General features: G+C 40.7%; 1 protein-coding gene across 2 annotated transcripts in view; it reads right to left on the minus strand.

Moving 5' to 3' along the window:
• Positions 1-17,768, minus strand: part of MYOM2 (myomesin 2) — a 104,985-nt gene that overhangs the window by 29,447 nt on the left and 57,770 nt on the right. For both annotated transcript variants that reach the window (XM_048497607.1, XM_048497597.1), the window contains 8 exons: positions 14,173-14,294; positions 12,685-12,872; positions 10,646-10,772; positions 6,370-6,548; positions 5,082-5,196; positions 2,586-2,742; positions 2,371-2,477; positions 4-48 (listed from right to left, as the gene is read on the minus strand). In XM_048497607.1, coding sequence (XP_048353564.1) covers positions 4-48; positions 2,371-2,477; positions 2,586-2,742; positions 5,082-5,196; positions 6,370-6,548; positions 10,646-10,772; positions 12,685-12,872; positions 14,173-14,294 — 1,040 coding nt within the window. The remainder of the gene's footprint in view (positions 1-3; positions 49-2,370; positions 2,478-2,585; positions 2,743-5,081; positions 5,197-6,369; positions 6,549-10,645; positions 10,773-12,684; positions 12,873-14,172; positions 14,295-17,768) is intronic.

Genomic DNA, 17,768 nt, shown 5'->3' on the forward strand with positions numbered 1-17,768 from the left:
TACTTGGATTCCTTATTTCATGGCTTAGTGTCATCAGACGTTCGAGCTCTGAAATAAATAGTGTTCAGGTTTAGTTGATTCTGATTATCAAAATAAATGTTAAGAACACTGTTGGACTCCATAAAGTGCCAATAACATTCAGCACAATGAGGAAAATGTCTATGAAATCCAGTTTTTGTTGAAGACACAAACGTGAAATATACAATTTCAAAAATTGTGGCTCGCAGATTCAATAGGTGTTGACAATGAAATACACAAGAATTAAAGCAAGAAGGAAAACTCACTAAGCCCGTATAATTCCCATCAGCCCCTGCCAGCATGGCCAATTAGCCATGCTGGCAGGGGCTGATGGGAATTGTAGTCCATAACATCTGGAGTGCCAAAGGTTCGCCATCATTGCGCTAAGCAATCCAGCAACAAACCTACATCTACCAGTTCCCTTAATCTGTTGACCCTGTTCCCTTGTGCGTCATTTTGAAAAGGCTTTTTTGATGAGATCACAAAAGGGAACGAAATTTGGTAGACAAGAAGTGTTTACAGAGATCTATTATAAATGTCAGAAAATCCTCCAGGAACTTGTGCAAGAGGCTGGGTTCTACATAGCTGAATACAGAGATTAGCCTACTTAGCATATTAGAATTGCTAATAAGGACTCAGAAAATGGAACTAATTGCTTGATGTGCAAGTTTGTAAGCAACAAAAAGAAGACAAAATTAGCAAGTGAATAATTAAGAAAGGCAACAGATATTTGTATATCATTCTAAAATACATTATGGGTCAGTAAGTCCCGTGCATTTCAAGCTTTAGCAGGCTTTCAATGGTTGGTGGCAATGGTTGAGGTTTAGATCATGTGAGATATGTACAAATCAATGAAATGTAGAATTCCCTGCAATGGTGTGCAGTTGAATATGCTGAACTAAAAAAGAGAGCAACCATTTCAAAGGAAAATCTGGGGGGGAGCCTTTTTTCCATGGTTTTTTATGTGGTTCGGATTGGATTTTGGAGGGAGGGGCCACTTTACCCTACCATTGGTGGCAGGGGCTGATGGGAATTGTAGTCCATGAACATCTGGAGAGCCGCAAGTTGCAGACCCCTTCCCTAGGGGAACATTTGTGGGGCTCTGGGGAGGCTGTTTTTTGAGCTAGAAGCATCAAATTTGTAGGGTACCTACTGGTGACTATCCTTTCAAGAATCACAGCATTAGCCATTCACTGTTTTCGAGCAGGATTTTTTTTGGCTTCCTTCAGTTGGCTATAAGGGGAGTCATTTTTTGGTTGTGTCATAATATTGTAGTGGAGGTTTGCCTAAATAGGCCAGGTCTTTTGACGTTTAGGCCATAGCTAATTTGGCAGGCATAGGTAGGGTTGCTCACAATAGGTAACGATGATGAGAAGGCATTAATAGGCATCAGGGTTAATGGAGAGTGTGTTTGGAACAGTTTATCACTGGCCATGTAGCAGGGTATGGTTGGGATGAAATCCCTTTATTTAATAGTGTGACATAAATCAGTATATCATATTTAACAGGTTAAAGTATACATTATTTCACAAGTTAAATACAAGCTGTTGTCTCATGTCTTCATTTGTGGAGTGCCTGAGAAAAAGATGTATGAATCATGTCCTAGAGAATAAGCATAGAGATAACTATTTCAGTGTAGTACTGAAGGGGAGAAAAACCTTGATGCAACATAGCAAATTAATTAAGTGCTGCATTTATATTGTTTTGTAAAGTAGTAGTATTATTGTTTTTGTTGTTGTTATTTATTTGATTTAGTACCCCACGCTCCCCAACCGAAGCCAGGCACACAATAAAATAATACAATAAAGTAGTTTAGAACTGTAGCAAAAATTTACAATATGCCAAAATGTACAATTTGAAAACCCAAATATTTTTTATTGCTGTAGAAGTCAAGTTCTTTTAAACTAACCAAAATAGGGATGGGCCAGTTTAATTCAAGTTAACTTTTGACATGAGTTGACAACTGCAAGCTGACAGATGGCTAACTGTATGCTGTCATTTTTTAAATCTTGCCTTTCCTTCAAGGAGTTCCGGATGGTGGTTTTCTAATGATCTTGCATTATTCTTCTGTTTTCATTATTATTATTTATTACAGTCAAAGACCAGAACAAAAACGTATACAGTAATTAAAATGTTCACATTTTAAAAGTTGCATGGATATTAAAATAGGAAATATAGTTAATTGAATTAATACAGAGGGACAAAAGACCTATAAAACCTGGGGACCCTATCTAAGGCTCATGATCTAACAGTAGAAGGGCTTATGGCTTCTCGGCCTTATGGCTAAATCAAGTGTAGTATTCTTCTATGTTTTACAAGAAAACTTGTAAATGAGAAAGCATTTGTTCTTACCTTCCTCATTCATAATATAACTGGATGAAACACCATCAGTATCACTAACAGCTACAGAGTACGTTCCCAAATCATCTTTGTCGGGCTTTAGGAAATACAGCTTGGAACTAAAAGATGGAACAAAAATGCATGCATATATCAGTGGTTTGCTCCTTGTAGCCATAAGATCAAAATGCAGTTTTTCAGGATTTCTATACAAGGATTGTCCAACTTACTGATCTCCAATTGTTTCTACTTTAAACTTCTCATGATCTTCTATCTCTTCATAGAATTTACTCCAAGTAAAGTGAGAAGCATCAGTCATTTCTTTGCAGTCAAAAGCAAGGTAAATATTACCTTCTTCATCCACACCTGCTGTAATTTCCTTGGTGTCTGCAATGTGTGATTAGAAACATAATTAAAAGTGGAAAAAAATACCTCTCTCTAGTTTTGATTCAGTTAAGCATTTAATCACGTGCCGAAAGTCTGAACAGCTTTAATTTATTCAACATGCTGTAGGCAGGACAAAGTCACAGCTGAGAGGAAAGGATCACACTTTTCAGTTTAAAGATTTCAACAGGAGAAAAAGGTGTGCCAGTTCAAGAACTGTCATTTTAAGGTACAGCTAAGGCCCCTTCCGCACACACAAAATAATGCATTTTCAAACCACTTTCACAACTGTTTGCAAATGGATTTTGCCATTCCGCACAGCTTCAAAGAGCACTGAAAGCAGTTTGGAAGTGCGTTATTCTGCATGTGCGGAATGAGCCATAGTCTCTAATAATGAAAAAAAAGTGCTAAGAATTCTGAGATTACTTCCATGCATGTGGTGCGATTTTTCAGGCTCCCTTTCTCACAACTGCATATGAGGTTTAGATTACTCACCAGCACCGTACACAGGATTGGGGCAGGCCAGAACCCAGACTAGGTCATATCATTATAAGCCTTTAGCATGAGCTCTTATGGATTCGACAAACATATGTGAGGACCCCATACCTTCATATAGCAGAGACCCCTTAGATGGTAAAAATTTACCCTCTGTTCTGGACTTAGTTGTTTTAAAAAGCATTCCCTTTTGCAAGTGCCAGGGGATTGGAAACTTGGGGAGTCTCTATAAGTCATATGGAACATTGGATTACATGGATGACATTCCAATGACACTGGAAATTCCCAGAAACAAAGAGGAAGGGTGTTACTTCAAGGAAGCCTGAAAAAGTAAAGTCCCCTTCAGCTCAGTGGCATAGTATTCTCATAACAACAGACTTTTCAACACTAGAGACATCACCTAATAAACTCCCATGCCTAATAATCTGAAGTATCTGCCCAGCCCAAGGATGTTGCTATTTCGTTAACCAACTCCTGGTTCCTCCTTTTCCTTTTTGTTGTTGTTGTTGCTGAATGAGAAAGGGAACTTGAGCCATTAATTGGCCTTCCATCTTGTTTCTGGAGTTACGTTGCCTCAACCAAACTTTTATGTTCATGCAGATCTAGCCCTCTTCAAAGTTAGTCATGTTGCCTTGCCCAGGATCTTTGTGCCAGGGCAATATTTGGCACAAAATAGCCTAATCAAGGAATTTTCCTCAAAGTCTGACAGCAGTTAACTTTAAACCGGTAAGTGAGATTTAAACTTTTTATTGTGAACCAGTGCAAAGATCTACACTTCTGTCCATAAAAGAAGGACTCCCAGATCCAGCAAATTGTTCCTCAGATCCCAGGTCTGGATCTCTGCTGCTCAGAGCTCTGGTATCCTTCTGAGAACTTTCTGATTTCTTTGTGAGTACTCTGCAGGCCTTTTCTCTCTTTTTTTACAATTCCTCATTCTGCTCCTTGGATCTCTACTGCACCTACCCGTGAACCTCAAACCCTCAAACCCTTTAAAGATTTAAGGTTGTATATCCTTCCCTAAAGCTTCTGAATTTTCTGCTTTCTATATTTTATATATGCCTTCTTGGTGTGTGCGTGATTGCTGAGGGAATCAACTCTTATGTGCTTTTTATTTATTATTATTTTTATGCTATTTTGCATACAACAACATTATTTGTTTGTGCTTATGATCACTTTATTTCTCAGTGTAGTGCCCCATTGAGATCTTGGTATACACAGACTACAAAGTCTTCCATTATTCCTTTCTGGAACCCTTCTAAAGCCAATTTCCCCTTTTCTTAATCCAGTCTTGGTAATACGTGTGTGTGTGTGAAACACGTAATTTGTGAATTTGCTCCAACAGCTTAAAAAACCATAAAAGAAAAAAATGCAGGAAAAGCAGAATATAACATTTCCATAATCATCAAACATCAAAAAGTAATCACTATGTCATATTTTAAAATGTGATAGAAGGCAGTACCAATTCAGGGAACCTTTGACACTGGGAAGAGTATGGATAGTAGGAGCTCTTATACAATCAGCTATGGCCTTATTTTTTTCTTTTTCTTATTTTTCTCTTATTTTTCTTATTTTTCTGCTTTTTTTTCTCATTGGCCAGAGAAGTGACAAGCACTCATTTTTGCTAATCAGCATTAACATATATTTTAAGCCAATGTCTTCTCTTCTTTCTGCCCAACTCCAATAAAAATGGCCCACTTTTCCAATTCCTCTTCTTCCTATAGCCCCCATTCCCATATGGTTTTTGCCCATGCAGGTTGTATGATCATCCACATTGGTTTTTTGGTGGTCATATCTTCCCTTATTCACAAGCAGGATGGCTGGTTGAATCTAGTTGTGTATTTTCATACCTGGTTTAGCCTGAACGAACACAGCTTCAGAAATATCAGATGCCTTGCCAATGCCAGCATCATTCACAGGACGAACTCGAAATACATAGGTGCTGCCTTCCTGTAACTCGGTAACCTTGAAGGAAATACACAATACATTATTTTATTATTTATTTGTTTGTTTGTTTGTTTGTTTGTTTATTTATTCATTCATGTATTCATTCATTCATTCATTCATTCATTCATTCATTCATTCATTCATTCATTCATTTGACTTGATAGACCACCCACCCCCAAAGGGCTCTGGGCAGTGTACAACCCAATCTAATAAAACATTAAAATCCAGCTAAAACTATAAAACGACATCCAACCCTGAACCCAGAGCAAGATGACAACAACTGTAACAAAGCTCATATATGGCGGTCAACGAGATGGAATAGCAGACAGAATATAAATTACAGCATAAAATATAAAATACAGGGAATTGCACCCTCAACAGCTGACCTCCCCAAAAGCATGGCGGAACAGCTCTGTCTTGCAGGCCCTGTTCTAAGTCCCACAGGGCCCGGATGGTTGGAGGAAGAGTGTTTCAGCAGGCTGAGGCCAGGGCACTAAAAGCCCTGGCCCTGGTAGAGGCCAGCCATATCACAGAGGGGCTAGGGACCACCAGTAAATTGGCCTCTGCTGAGTGCAGAGACTGAACAGGGACATATGGGGACAGACGGTCCCTGAGATATGAAGGCCCCAGGCTGTGAAAAGCCTTAAAGGTTAAAACCAGCACCTTAAAGATGATCTGGAATTCCAGTGGGAGCCAGTGCAGTCAGCGCAGCACAGGAGAGAAGTGATCCCATATTGAACTGCCCATGAGAAGCTGGGTTGCTGTATTCTGGACCAACTTCAGCTTCCGGATCAGCCGTAAGATACAGCAAGTTACAATAGTCTAACCTGGAGGTGACTGTTGCATGGATCAACATGGCTAGGTTGGTCTGGGAGAGGTAGGGGGCCAGTTGACGTGCTTGGCATAGATGAAAAATGCCACCTGAGCCGTATGGGCCATCTGGGACTCCATAGAGAGGGATAAGTCCAGGCAAACACCCAGGCTCCAGGAAGAGGAGGCTAACGATAAAGCCCCCTCTAGCAACGGTGGCTGAAATCCCTCCCCCTCCCTTCCCTACCCACCCATAGGAGCTCCGTCTTCATTGGATTCAGTTTTAACTTGCTATGCCTCAACCAACCCTCAACCAACCAACCGACTGTTATAATAAATGTCTACATTAAAAAAAAAAACATAGCACATAAAAAAGTTTACCTTCAAATAACGGTGTGGTGTAGGCTTCTCATTGAACGTGATCCATTCTTCACCTTCTTCTTCCTTGTAGTCCACAAAATATCCACTAACAGGGCTGTTGCCAATGTAAATAGGAGCCTTCCAAAGAATCACAAGGGACGTGTTCCTGACCTCACAAAATGTAAGGTCATAGGGAGGACCTAAAGCATATAGATCAATAGATGAGACCAGCAATTTAGTCAAACAGATATTCTTCATTTTCTTATTCTTTAGTAGAAGTAGTGCATTTTCCCATATAATTTTCCATTCTATAATCTTTCCTGACACAATTTCATTCCATGATGGTTGGATATCAGTGAATTTAGAAGAAGAAGAAGAGTTGGATTTATATCCCCCTTTCTCTCCTGCAAGGAGACTCAAAGGGGCTAACAAACTCCTTTCCCTTCCCCCCTCACAACAAACACCCTGTGAGGTAGATGGGGCTGAGAGAGCTCAGAAGAATTGTGACTAGCCAAAGGTCACCCAACTGGTGTGTGTTGGTGTGTACAGGCTAATCTGAATTCCCCAGATAAGCCTGCACAGCTGAGGCGGCAGAGCGGGGAATCAAACCAGGTTCCTCCAGATTAGAGAACACCTGCTCTTAACCACTACGCCACTGCTGCTCCTCTACACTGCTGCTCTATTGTACACGTAAACCCAAAGTAAATTGGCTGCCCGCAATGTTTTACCACACATCTTCACAGTCCAGCAGTCTGAAATCAATCAGAAATCTTGAAGAGAACAAGTCTGGTGAAGTTTCTCTCAAAATTTGTTAGCACAATACAGATGAGAAGTTTACAGCGTGGTTAGGTGCACACTGGAGAAAAAGTTGCCACCTGACACATTGTGCTCCTGTTATTTTCCTTAGGCAAGAATTATTAATTAAAGTTACTGTTTAATATGCTGGTAAAACAACTACGTACAAATATATTTATTGGCATAGAATTAAAATATACATATAGTCAGAAACATTTATTGGTTAACATGGTAAAACTTATGGTTAAAATTGATGTTATAAAAAGATAAAATTGGTGGTTATGTTACATCCTTATTCATAATTCATATAAGTCTTCACTTTAAAAAGTTTAAAATTTAATAATTACTTCCCCCCTTCCCATTTTTAAAATCCATTAGAAGTACTGAGCAGTGCTGGTAAAACAGAAATCTAAATAGAACCTCATCATTTCATTGTAGTATACCACATCTTTTAATAGGAGCATTCATGAATTCCAACAGCACTTGTGTGAGAGAGGGTAGATATGAGTGATTACTTATACAGTAGTTTTATGTCATTATTCTTATGTACTAAGCTGCATAATGAGTTTGGAATCAACCCTTTTATTGATTGCAAATGGTTTCATTTCCAGCTATATTGATTTTGCTGTTTCTACACAAGTAGCAATCATGAAATGGAAGTTAGGAGTCTCCATTAAAGTTCTCCAAAATAGCAAGTAGATTTCCATTTTTGTCCCAGGGGACTTGGCATCTACTTGCTTATATTTTGTGAAACAGTTCTTTTCATGTTAACACAGAAAAAAAACGCTATAGCAGGGAAAAATCTGCAAGAATTATAGAACAATGTTTTATTAATTCCAGCTACAAACAGAAAAGTTTTACATTTTTAAAATCTGAAATTAAAATCTCCAGTTAAATTTCTACACAACTATATTTCTATACTGAAATAGTTCCAGTGAAGTCTGTCTTACCACAGTATGAAAATATTCCCATATTCATTTTTGTACCAAAGTATTAAAAGTATTCATATTTAAATGAATAAGTAAATATCCAGTACCATTCTAAACAGAGCAACACCACCCTCAGTCCATTGAATTCAACAGTGTCAGAAAGGTGAAAACTCTGCTTAGGATGGCCCTGATCCTCATTGGTTTTCCCAAGTATTCACATTGGCCCATTCTGCACGGACCAAAAATAGCACCCCTGGAATGGTAAAAACACTGTTCCAGGGGAGTGCTTTGCATGCCTGCCACCTCTGAAACGAGGCAGCACTATGCTTTTCCCCCTCAACCAGTGGGAAAATGCTGTTTTTGAAACTCGCTCAATGAGCAAGTCTTTTCAAAACAGTGTTTTGCACCCGGTGCCGAGCAAGGGGACACGCCTCCTGCCCTCCAACCCCTGAGGCGTTGCCATGGCCACAGGGGTGTGTCCCCTCATCCCTGCAGAGGTAAGTTTACAAACAAAACGTAGGCGCCTCTGTACAAAAGCGCTTCTGCGAGCGGCAACAGCTCTGGGACCACCCACACAGGAGCACGCAAACGGTCCCGGGGTTCCACTGGCATCATATATGCGGGTGTGCCACTGCTTCACAGGCCTGTGCAGAACAGGCCATTATCCTAATTTAAGAACAATTATAGCAGGCTTGTACCAGCCTTTAAGGTTAATTTAATTTAATGCTGCCTTGTTTTTAAAAGCGAACAACAGGACAGAGAACATATTTCTTTATTATTATTTATTTATGATATTTATACCCTGCCTCATACTAGCATCTCTAGGCAGCGTACAAAGGTTAAATAAACAATAAAAACATGTGGATGAAATATAACAATTGAAACACCAATAAAAGTCCCATTAAAATAACCCCAACCCCCCGCTCCCATTCCCAGACAAGCAGCGGAAGAAGGAGTTTCTGGGACAGCTAACCAAAGGCTTACATATAATTTCAATATTTTCTGTAATTCACTACAAAAGATTAAAGGACTGGATTGAAATTTAGAATAATTAACAGTATGACATGTTGGACAAACATGCAGATAGGCTGTAAAGTGAAAGTTAGAGAAAAGCCTGGAAGAACTCAGAAACATTTTCCTTGATATCAGCATGAAAACCAATTCATGTTTTATAAGTGAATTAAAAACCAAAGTCTTGCTGCTAAAAACACATCGCTGAGAAGTAACAAGCAAACAAAATAAATTACCAATGCTCAATTTTCTTCAGTTTGTAACAACCCCAACATTTAACAGCGTTTTAAAATCCAAATGCCAACTGCCTACTTTGTACGACCAAGTAGGATTTCAACTAGTTTGCTACTCCTAACCTAAAGACAAGCTATCTGAAGCAAACTCTAGAACAGTGATGGCAAACCTATGGAACGGGTGCCAGAGGTGACATTCGGAGCCCTCTCTGTGGGCACACGCACACAGAGTTCATCAGGTGGGGGCAGAAAATCACACACACACCCCACACACACACACATATTTAGGCTGGCCTGGGCCACTGAGCACGACGTGAGCATACCGCAGTGAGCAGGGAGGACTCGGCTGGTAGGCCTGGTGCCTGTGCTCCGGGTGGCTGCTGCCCGAGGGGGGGGCATGCAGAGGAAGCAGAGATGCTAGAGAGGCACAGAGCAGTGCACGCAGGACTTGCTGGAGGCTAGAGCAGGCTGGCCCCTGCTCAAGCGGGTGGGGCGGAGGAAGAGGGAGCCAACCAGTTTTTTCTAAACTAAAATCTCAGCATTCAGGTTAAATTGCCAGGTTGGCACTTTGCAATAAATAAGTGGGGTTTGGGTTGCAATTTGGGCACTCGGTCTCCAAAAGGTTCGCCATCACTGCTCTAGAAAGTGAAGGATAAAAACCTTTTAAATAAGCTAACAATAAATACTGTGCAATGCAAGGGGGTGGGGTTGAAGCCATGTTGAAAGCAGTAGAAAGATTTTGCCAGTGTCAGTACCACCAGCACCATGCAAATTGGCATGGTAGTGGGCACCAGGAGACTTACCGTACTTCATTGGCCAGCCACCACAGTGACCAAACCTGGAAGCTGAGTCCTGTGGCAGCTGGCCACCATTGCAAATGTCCACGCCAGCATGGAGGGGGGCAATCTGAGGGTGTTTCCAGGGACTTTCAGCTTTCCTTGGGAAGAAAGGTGTTTTTCCTTCTCCCCTGGACCTGCGCCACCAATTTTCTCTTTAGAGGGAGTGTGGTGGTGCTATCCCTGGCCACCATTCTACCCCCACCCCTTTGGAATGGGCTGCCCATACAATAGGGGTGATAGTTATCTGACCTATCAAGACTCTTATGACAAAACTTCCATAGAGTAGCCAACTGTGTGGAATTAGGGGTTTGGAACGGGGGGGGGGGGAGACACATGGTTACTTTATGGTGCGTACCCCAACAAACTGGTTGTGAAAACTGGGGTTAAATATCTACTGTGTGAATTATTGCCACTGCACACCAAATGTTAAACTGTATTTCATTTTTTAAAAAACATTTGCATTAATGTTATGAATAACCAGACTACTTACCAGGCTCAGGCATTGTCCAAGCTTCACATTTGAAATGCTCACTGGGTTCCGATGCTTGTCCCACCCCAGCTATATTTGCAGCAGCAATTTTGAATTCATAATATGCATTTTCTGTCAAATCCTCTACCTTTGCAGAACAGTTGACATTAAAAAAATTAATGCAGATAATGTTCCTGTGTCTTTTCTAATAGCAGTAAAATATTCAACCCATCCATTTATTCATATTTAACTTTGCTGCCATTTGCAGAAAAATGTGCATGGAAAAAGGTCTTGCTTTAACTGCTTTTGTTAAAAAATTGGGACATAAAGTTTCATAAAAGTAGTCTGGTCGGTTGATTGCAATTTGAAACAAAGAAGTAACCTGGATGCTTAAATTGGTAGGGTTTTGAGGTATAAGTCTATACAGGCAACGGCACAGAGATATCCACACAAGTTTGTCTTAGAATAAATTCACTGCCACATTCATTGTTGCTTTGTATATGTAAATGCACATATACATACACACAGATGGTGCCCACCAACTCAGTTAGTTATGAACCAGAAGAAGAAAAGTGTGTAGAGGAGTAGTAAAATTGGTGCTATTGAATTCAGGAGCCATTAATTCCTATTGGATTTGTCCCATCCCCTCTCAATTTGAAACATTGTTCATGTTAATTAATGAACCTGTATTTAAAAATATGATCATTAAATCTAGTTCCATTTAACAGTCAGGACATTTTTAAGAAGGATGCATGGTCACTGGATGAACTCTTTTGTTTTTTTTCTCATTACTAACCAGAGTTTTTTATTACCAATTCCATACAATGCACAGGGATTATGAAGTCATAAAGCTGTATTCAGTTATTGTCGCTGTGTGTTAAGAGAGCACAAAACTAACAGAAGTAGTATTGGTACATCATTATGACAGTTCAATAAAAGCTACTGTTGCTTTCCTTTATTTACTACTGGCTAGCATTAACACTCTAATGTCCCATATGATATTAGCGTCAGGTTACACTAATTCGGAAGTACACTGAATTAACTGGCCATTACAAATTTATGTAAATATTACTAGGCACCATGTGGCCCACTTCTGCTATTAACTGAAATTGTTAAAGACTTCCTATTCCTTGGTTCCATCATCAACTGCAACCAAGAAATCAAAATGAGATTGAGACTAAGAAGGGCAGCCATGAAGGAGCTACAAAAGATTCTTAGGTGTAAGGATGTGTCACTGGCAACTACGATCAAGTTAATTTGTGTCATAGTATTCCCTGTCACTATTTGTGGGTGTGAAAGCTGGGCAATGAAGAAAACTGACAGGAAGAAAATAGATTCCTTTGAAATGTGGCATTGGAAGAGAGTGTTATGGCTTGCATGGACCAAAAACAAATAAGAGAGTTCCAGGTCAAATCAAGCCTGAGCTGCCCCTAGAAATTAAAATGGCTAAACTGAGGCTGCTGTACTTTGTTCAAATAATGAGAAGACAAGGATCACTAGAAAAGACAGTAATGCTAGGAAAGGTTGAATGCAGCAGGAAAAGAGGAAAACCCAGCACTAGATGGACTGACTCTACAAAGGAAGCCACCGCCCTTAGTCTACAAAATCTGGGCAAGGCTGTTAACAATAGGATGTTTTGGAGGACACTGATTCATAGGGTCACCAGAAGCAGCACTGATTCACAGGGACACCAGAAGCCAGAAGACTTAACACACACCAAGCAGTTGAAAAATCATCTGTCCTCTTTTACATGTGCTACTCACACAGTTGTAACATAAGTAACCTGTGCTTGTGGCCCCATGCAAGAATGAATCAAAAGTTAGGGCACAGGCGACTTCTATAGAAAACAGTAGAATGTTGCTTTCTATTTGTGCCAGTCTAAGGGCTGCAGTAGGTTCCTATGATATTCCATCCAGTGTATGAATCTCCACCTGGATGAGCTTGGATGAAACTCTCTGCTTCTTTACTTTTCTTTCAGTAAGTATTTTGTATCTGACTGGGTACAACCTCACACACACACACACACACACACACTATTAAAAATGAGAAATAATACTGACCTTATAAATTCTCTCTTTAGTAAGAGATGAGTTGACTTCATGCCAGTTGTGGTGATGAGCCTCTCGTTTGTCTATGTAATAACCCAGAATATTTGAACCCCCGCTGTATCTTGGAAGTTTCCAGCCAATGGTCATAGACTCGCCATCACAGTTGAGAATTGTGATTCCATAAGGATATGATGGACAAGCTTTAAGAAGTCAAGCAGACAGACATGAGACTAATGTCTTGACATATAATAGCCAATATAAAGTTTATTAACTGGGGACAAAACTAGACATAACAAGAAAGCTATGGAAGGTCTCCCATTTTCTTTTTCTAAAACAAAACAAAACAAAACAGATTGGAGATGGCCATTAAATCAAGACTGCTGCATGGAAGGATTGGGATTTAACTATTTTCACCATCTCAGATAAAACCCGTTCCCCAAATGCTAGCTATATGCCAGGGACAACATATATTAGCATGGGGTGGATAAAAAGGAACGATAGGATTTCCCCCCCTCTTCCATAATATGGAAACTTTAGGACACCTAATGAAGATAATAGGCAATAGATTCAGGACAGAAATAGGAAGTAATTCTTCACTCAGTGAGTAAATCTCTGGGGTTCACTGCCAATAAACACACAGTGATAGCCTCTGATATAGATGGTTTTAAAAGGGGATTAGACAGAGCCATAAAGGATAAATCCCTCAGTCAATACTAGTCATGATAACTAAAGGTAATCCAGAGGCAGTGAACCAAAGGTTGTCAGCTCCAAGTTAGAAATACTTGGAGATTTTATGGGTGAGGATGAGGAGGGTGGGGTTTGTTGAGAGGAAGGACCAATGGAATGTAATGCCTTAGAGCCATGGTGGCGAACCTATGGCAATCCAGATGTTCATGGACTACAATTCCCATCAGCCCTTGCCAGCATGGCCAATTGCCCGGGGCTGGTGGGAATTGTAGTCCATGAACAACTGGAGCGCCATAGGTTTGCCACCACTGCCTTAGAGTTTCCCTTCCAAGGCAGCCATTTTCTCCAGGTGAACTAATCTCTGTAACCTGGAGATCAGATGTAATAGTAGGAGATCTCCAGTTACTACCTGGAGATTGGAAACCCAAAATGAATCTCTGACCACCAATGCCAGGAGGCAACATCAGGAGGAGGCTTGGTCTCTATGCCCTGCTGGTTGGCCTTGCAGAACAACTGAAAGACCCCGGGTTAAACAGAATTTGGACTAGACTGCCCACGGGGCTCATCCAACATACAAACATTTTCAAACTTTTTTTTCAAATTTAGCAAATGATTTGTGGTTTTTAAAATGGACACGTGCTTGGCAAATGGGCTACAGAGTTTTTGGTTGATGAATGTCCTGATTATCCATTAATTTCTTAAAAGTATCACCTGGAAAAGCGGCAGTTTCATTAAGTGATGAAGGCCACTGGCTAGGGCCTGGTTATCAAACGACTTTATTTCAAAGCTTAAGCCTTACAGCGAGTCACTTACTGAGGGCTGCTTGTACAGTTATAGGCTCAGACTCCTGAGAATTTTCACTCATTCCCACCGCATTTGCAGCTTTCACACGGAAGATATATTTCTCTCCTGTTACTAAGCCATGAACTGCAAACCTAAAAGAAATAGGAAGGGGATTTTCACCTTCAATTTATGTACTTGGATTACGTTAGGGGAAAAATAAGACCACATTGGTAGGTAGGAGAAAAAAAGAACAAGGTATACAGTAGAGAAGTTAATTTGACCTTTAAAGGTCAAATAAACTGTTCCACTTTGTACCTTGTTCTTTTTTCTCCTTGGATGATGTTACACAGAGAGAAATTCTGTCCTACATATAAATACAAAATGGATACCACTCCAGTAACATGGCCACGAGACAGAAAGACAAGAGAATATAAGAACCAAACTATAGAGACGTGCCACCTTCTTAGAGCCTGGATTTTTACTTATCAAAACAACTTGCCCAAAGTTCATTACAAATATATTAATGATTACATAACTCTTGTTTATTCAGTTTAGTACTGTTTCTGATAAAATTGTTAGAAATATTTCTTACAAGTACAGCAATAAAATGCAAAATAAACAACAGGGTCTGAAGGACATGGCTTTAATGGTGCATTGATACTTAATCCAGCCAGCAATACGCTTTGGCACTGAAGTAAACGGAGCTTAAAAATGTATACATTGGGTTAGGACCATGATACATTAATGTCTTTGTCAACATCCTTTTAACTTTATTGTCAAAGGCTTTCACGGCTGGATTCAACTGGTTGTGGTGGGTTTTCTGGGTTGTGTGGCCGTGGTCTGGTAGATCTTGTTCCTAACGTTTCGCCTTCATCTGTGGCTGGCATCTTCAGAGGTGTACACACTAGACACAGTGTGTAACAGACTTCGCTCTGTGATACACCTCTGAAGGTGCTGAGGAACTGCTGTTCAACCCCTTGGCTTCTGGCTTACAGGATACTTTAAGATTCTATCATGCTCCCCACCATGCTTTTCAATATCTACATAAATTAACTGGAAAAGGTCATTTAGAGATTTGGGCTGAGCTCTCACCAATATGAGGATGACACTCAGCTCTGTCTTGAGCTTCCAGCAGATCCAAGGGAGGCAATGGAACAGTGAATAGGTGCCCGGAGGCAACTTTAGAACAGATGAGGGCTAGCAAACTGAAATGTAATCCTGATAAAATAGAGGTGCTATTGGTTGAGTGGGGGAGGTTTGGCTCAGGAACTGGGATACCTGTTGTTCTTGATGGGGTTGCATTCCTTCTATAGGAGCAGGTTCATAGCTTGGGGGTGCTCCTAGACAGAGACCTCCTCTTGAATAGAAGCTTGGTAGTGTTGGTCAGGGGTTCCTTTTACCAGCTTTGGCTGGTGAGCCAGCTGTGACACTTCCTGAGCAGGAAAGATCCTGTCACTGGTGTATGCCTGGATAGCATACATATTATGCGTATTCTACATCGGGCTGCCCTTGAAGACTACCTGGAAAGTATAGTTGTTTTGAATGCTGCAGTCTGAATGTTGACTGAAATGAGTCATAGGAACCATATCACCCACCGTCTCTTCCCTAAGGAGATTTGTCTGTCTCCATCTATCATTGTCTTCTGCCAGAGGGTGAAGACTTTTTGTTTTATTTGGAATACCCTCGATAATGTTTAGCCTTCCTTGTTGGTATATTTTAATTAATTAATTAATTTTAAGAACATAAGAGCAAGCCAGCTGGATCAGACCAGAGTCCATCTAGTCCAGCTCTCTGCTACTCACAGTGGCCTACCAGGTGCCTTTGGGAGCTCACATGCAGGATGTGAAAGCAATGGCCTTCTGCGGCTGTTACTCCCAAGCACCTGGACTGTTAAGGAATTTGCAATCTCAGATCAAAGAGGATCAAGATTGGTAGCCATAAATCGACTTCTCCTCCATCAATCTGTCCAAGCCCCTTTTAAAGCTATCCAGGTTAGTGGCCATCGCCACCTCCTGTGGCAGCATATTCCAAACACCAATCACATGTTGCTTGAAGAAGTGTTTCCTTTTATTAGTCCTAATTCTTCCCCCCAGCATTTTCAATGAATGCCCCCTGGTTCTAGTATTGTGAGAAAGAGAGAAAAATTTCTCTCTGTCAACATTTTCTACCCCATGCATAATTTTATAAACTTCAATCATATCCCCCCTCAGCCGTCTCCTCTCCAAACTAAAGAGTCCCAAACGCTGCAGCCTCTCCTCATAGGGAAGGTGCTCCAGTCCCTCAATCATCCTTGTTGCCCTTCTCTGCACTTCTTTTTTCATATCTCCTCAATATCCTTTTTTTGAGATGCGGCCTGCACCAGAACTGGACACAGTACTCCAAGTGCGGTCGCACCACTGCTTTATATAAGGGCATGACAATCTTTGCAGTTTTATTATCAATTCCTTTCCTAATGATCCCCAGCATAGAGTTTGCCTTTTTCACAGCTGCCATGCATTGAATTGACATTCCCATGGAACGATCAACTAAGACGTCCAAATCCCTTTCCTGGTCTGTGACTGATAGTACTGACCCCTGTAGCATGTATGTGAAGTTTGGATTTTTTGCCCCTATGTGCATCACTTTGCATTTTGCTACATTGAACTGCATTTGCCATTTCTTAGCCCACTCACCTTGGAGCTCTTCGCAATACTTTGTGGTTCTCACCACCCTACATAATTTGGTATCATCTGCAAACTTGGCCACCACGCTACCCTACTTCCAGGTCATTTATGAATAGGTTAAAGAGCACTGGTCCCAAAATGGATCCCTGGGGGACACCACTCCCTACATCTCTCCATTGTGAGAACTTCCCATTTACACCCCCTCTTTGCTTCCTGTTTCTTAACCAGTTTTTAATCCATAGGAGGACTTCCCCTCTTATTCCTTCATTGCTGAGTTTTCTCAATAGTCTCTGGTGAGGAACTTTGTCAAAAACCTTTTGGAAATCCAAGTAGACAATGTCCACTGGTTCCCTCTTATCCACATGCCTGTTTACACCCTCAAAGAACTCTAGTAAGTTTGTAAGACAGGATTTGCCTCTGCAAAAGCCATGCTGACTCTTTCTCAGCAGGTCTTGCTTTTCTACATGTTTTATAATTTTATCTTTAATGATAGATTCTACTAATTTACTCAGGAACAGATGTCAAACTTGACTGGCCTGTAATTTCCCGGGTCCCCCCCTTGCAGATCCTTTCTTTAAAGATTGGTGTGACATTGGCCATCTTCCAAGTCTTCAGGGATGGAGCCTGATTTCAGGGATAAGTTGCATATTAAAGTGAGAGAGATCAGCAATTTCATGCTTGAGAGCTCTTTAAGAACTCTTGGGTGAAATGCAATCTGGGCCAGGGGATTTGAAGTAACTTTATTTAGTTTATCAATGGCTGCCAGAACTTCTCTTCCTTGTCTACCACTATCTTAGCTAGTTCCTTTCGGATTCTCCTCCTAAGAAGCTTGGTTCAGGTGCAGGAATGTTCCTCACACCTCCTCTTGGGTGAAGACAGATGCAAAAGAATTCATTCAAAGCTTCTCTGGCAATCTCCCTGCCATCTTTTTAGCACACACCCGCTTTGTTCCTTTGCCAATGT

This window comes from Sphaerodactylus townsendi, linkage group LG01 (assembly GCF_021028975.2).
Source record: "Sphaerodactylus townsendi isolate TG3544 linkage group LG01, MPM_Stown_v2.3, whole genome shotgun sequence".
Taxonomy (NCBI): domain Eukaryota; kingdom Metazoa; phylum Chordata; class Lepidosauria; order Squamata; family Sphaerodactylidae; genus Sphaerodactylus; species Sphaerodactylus townsendi.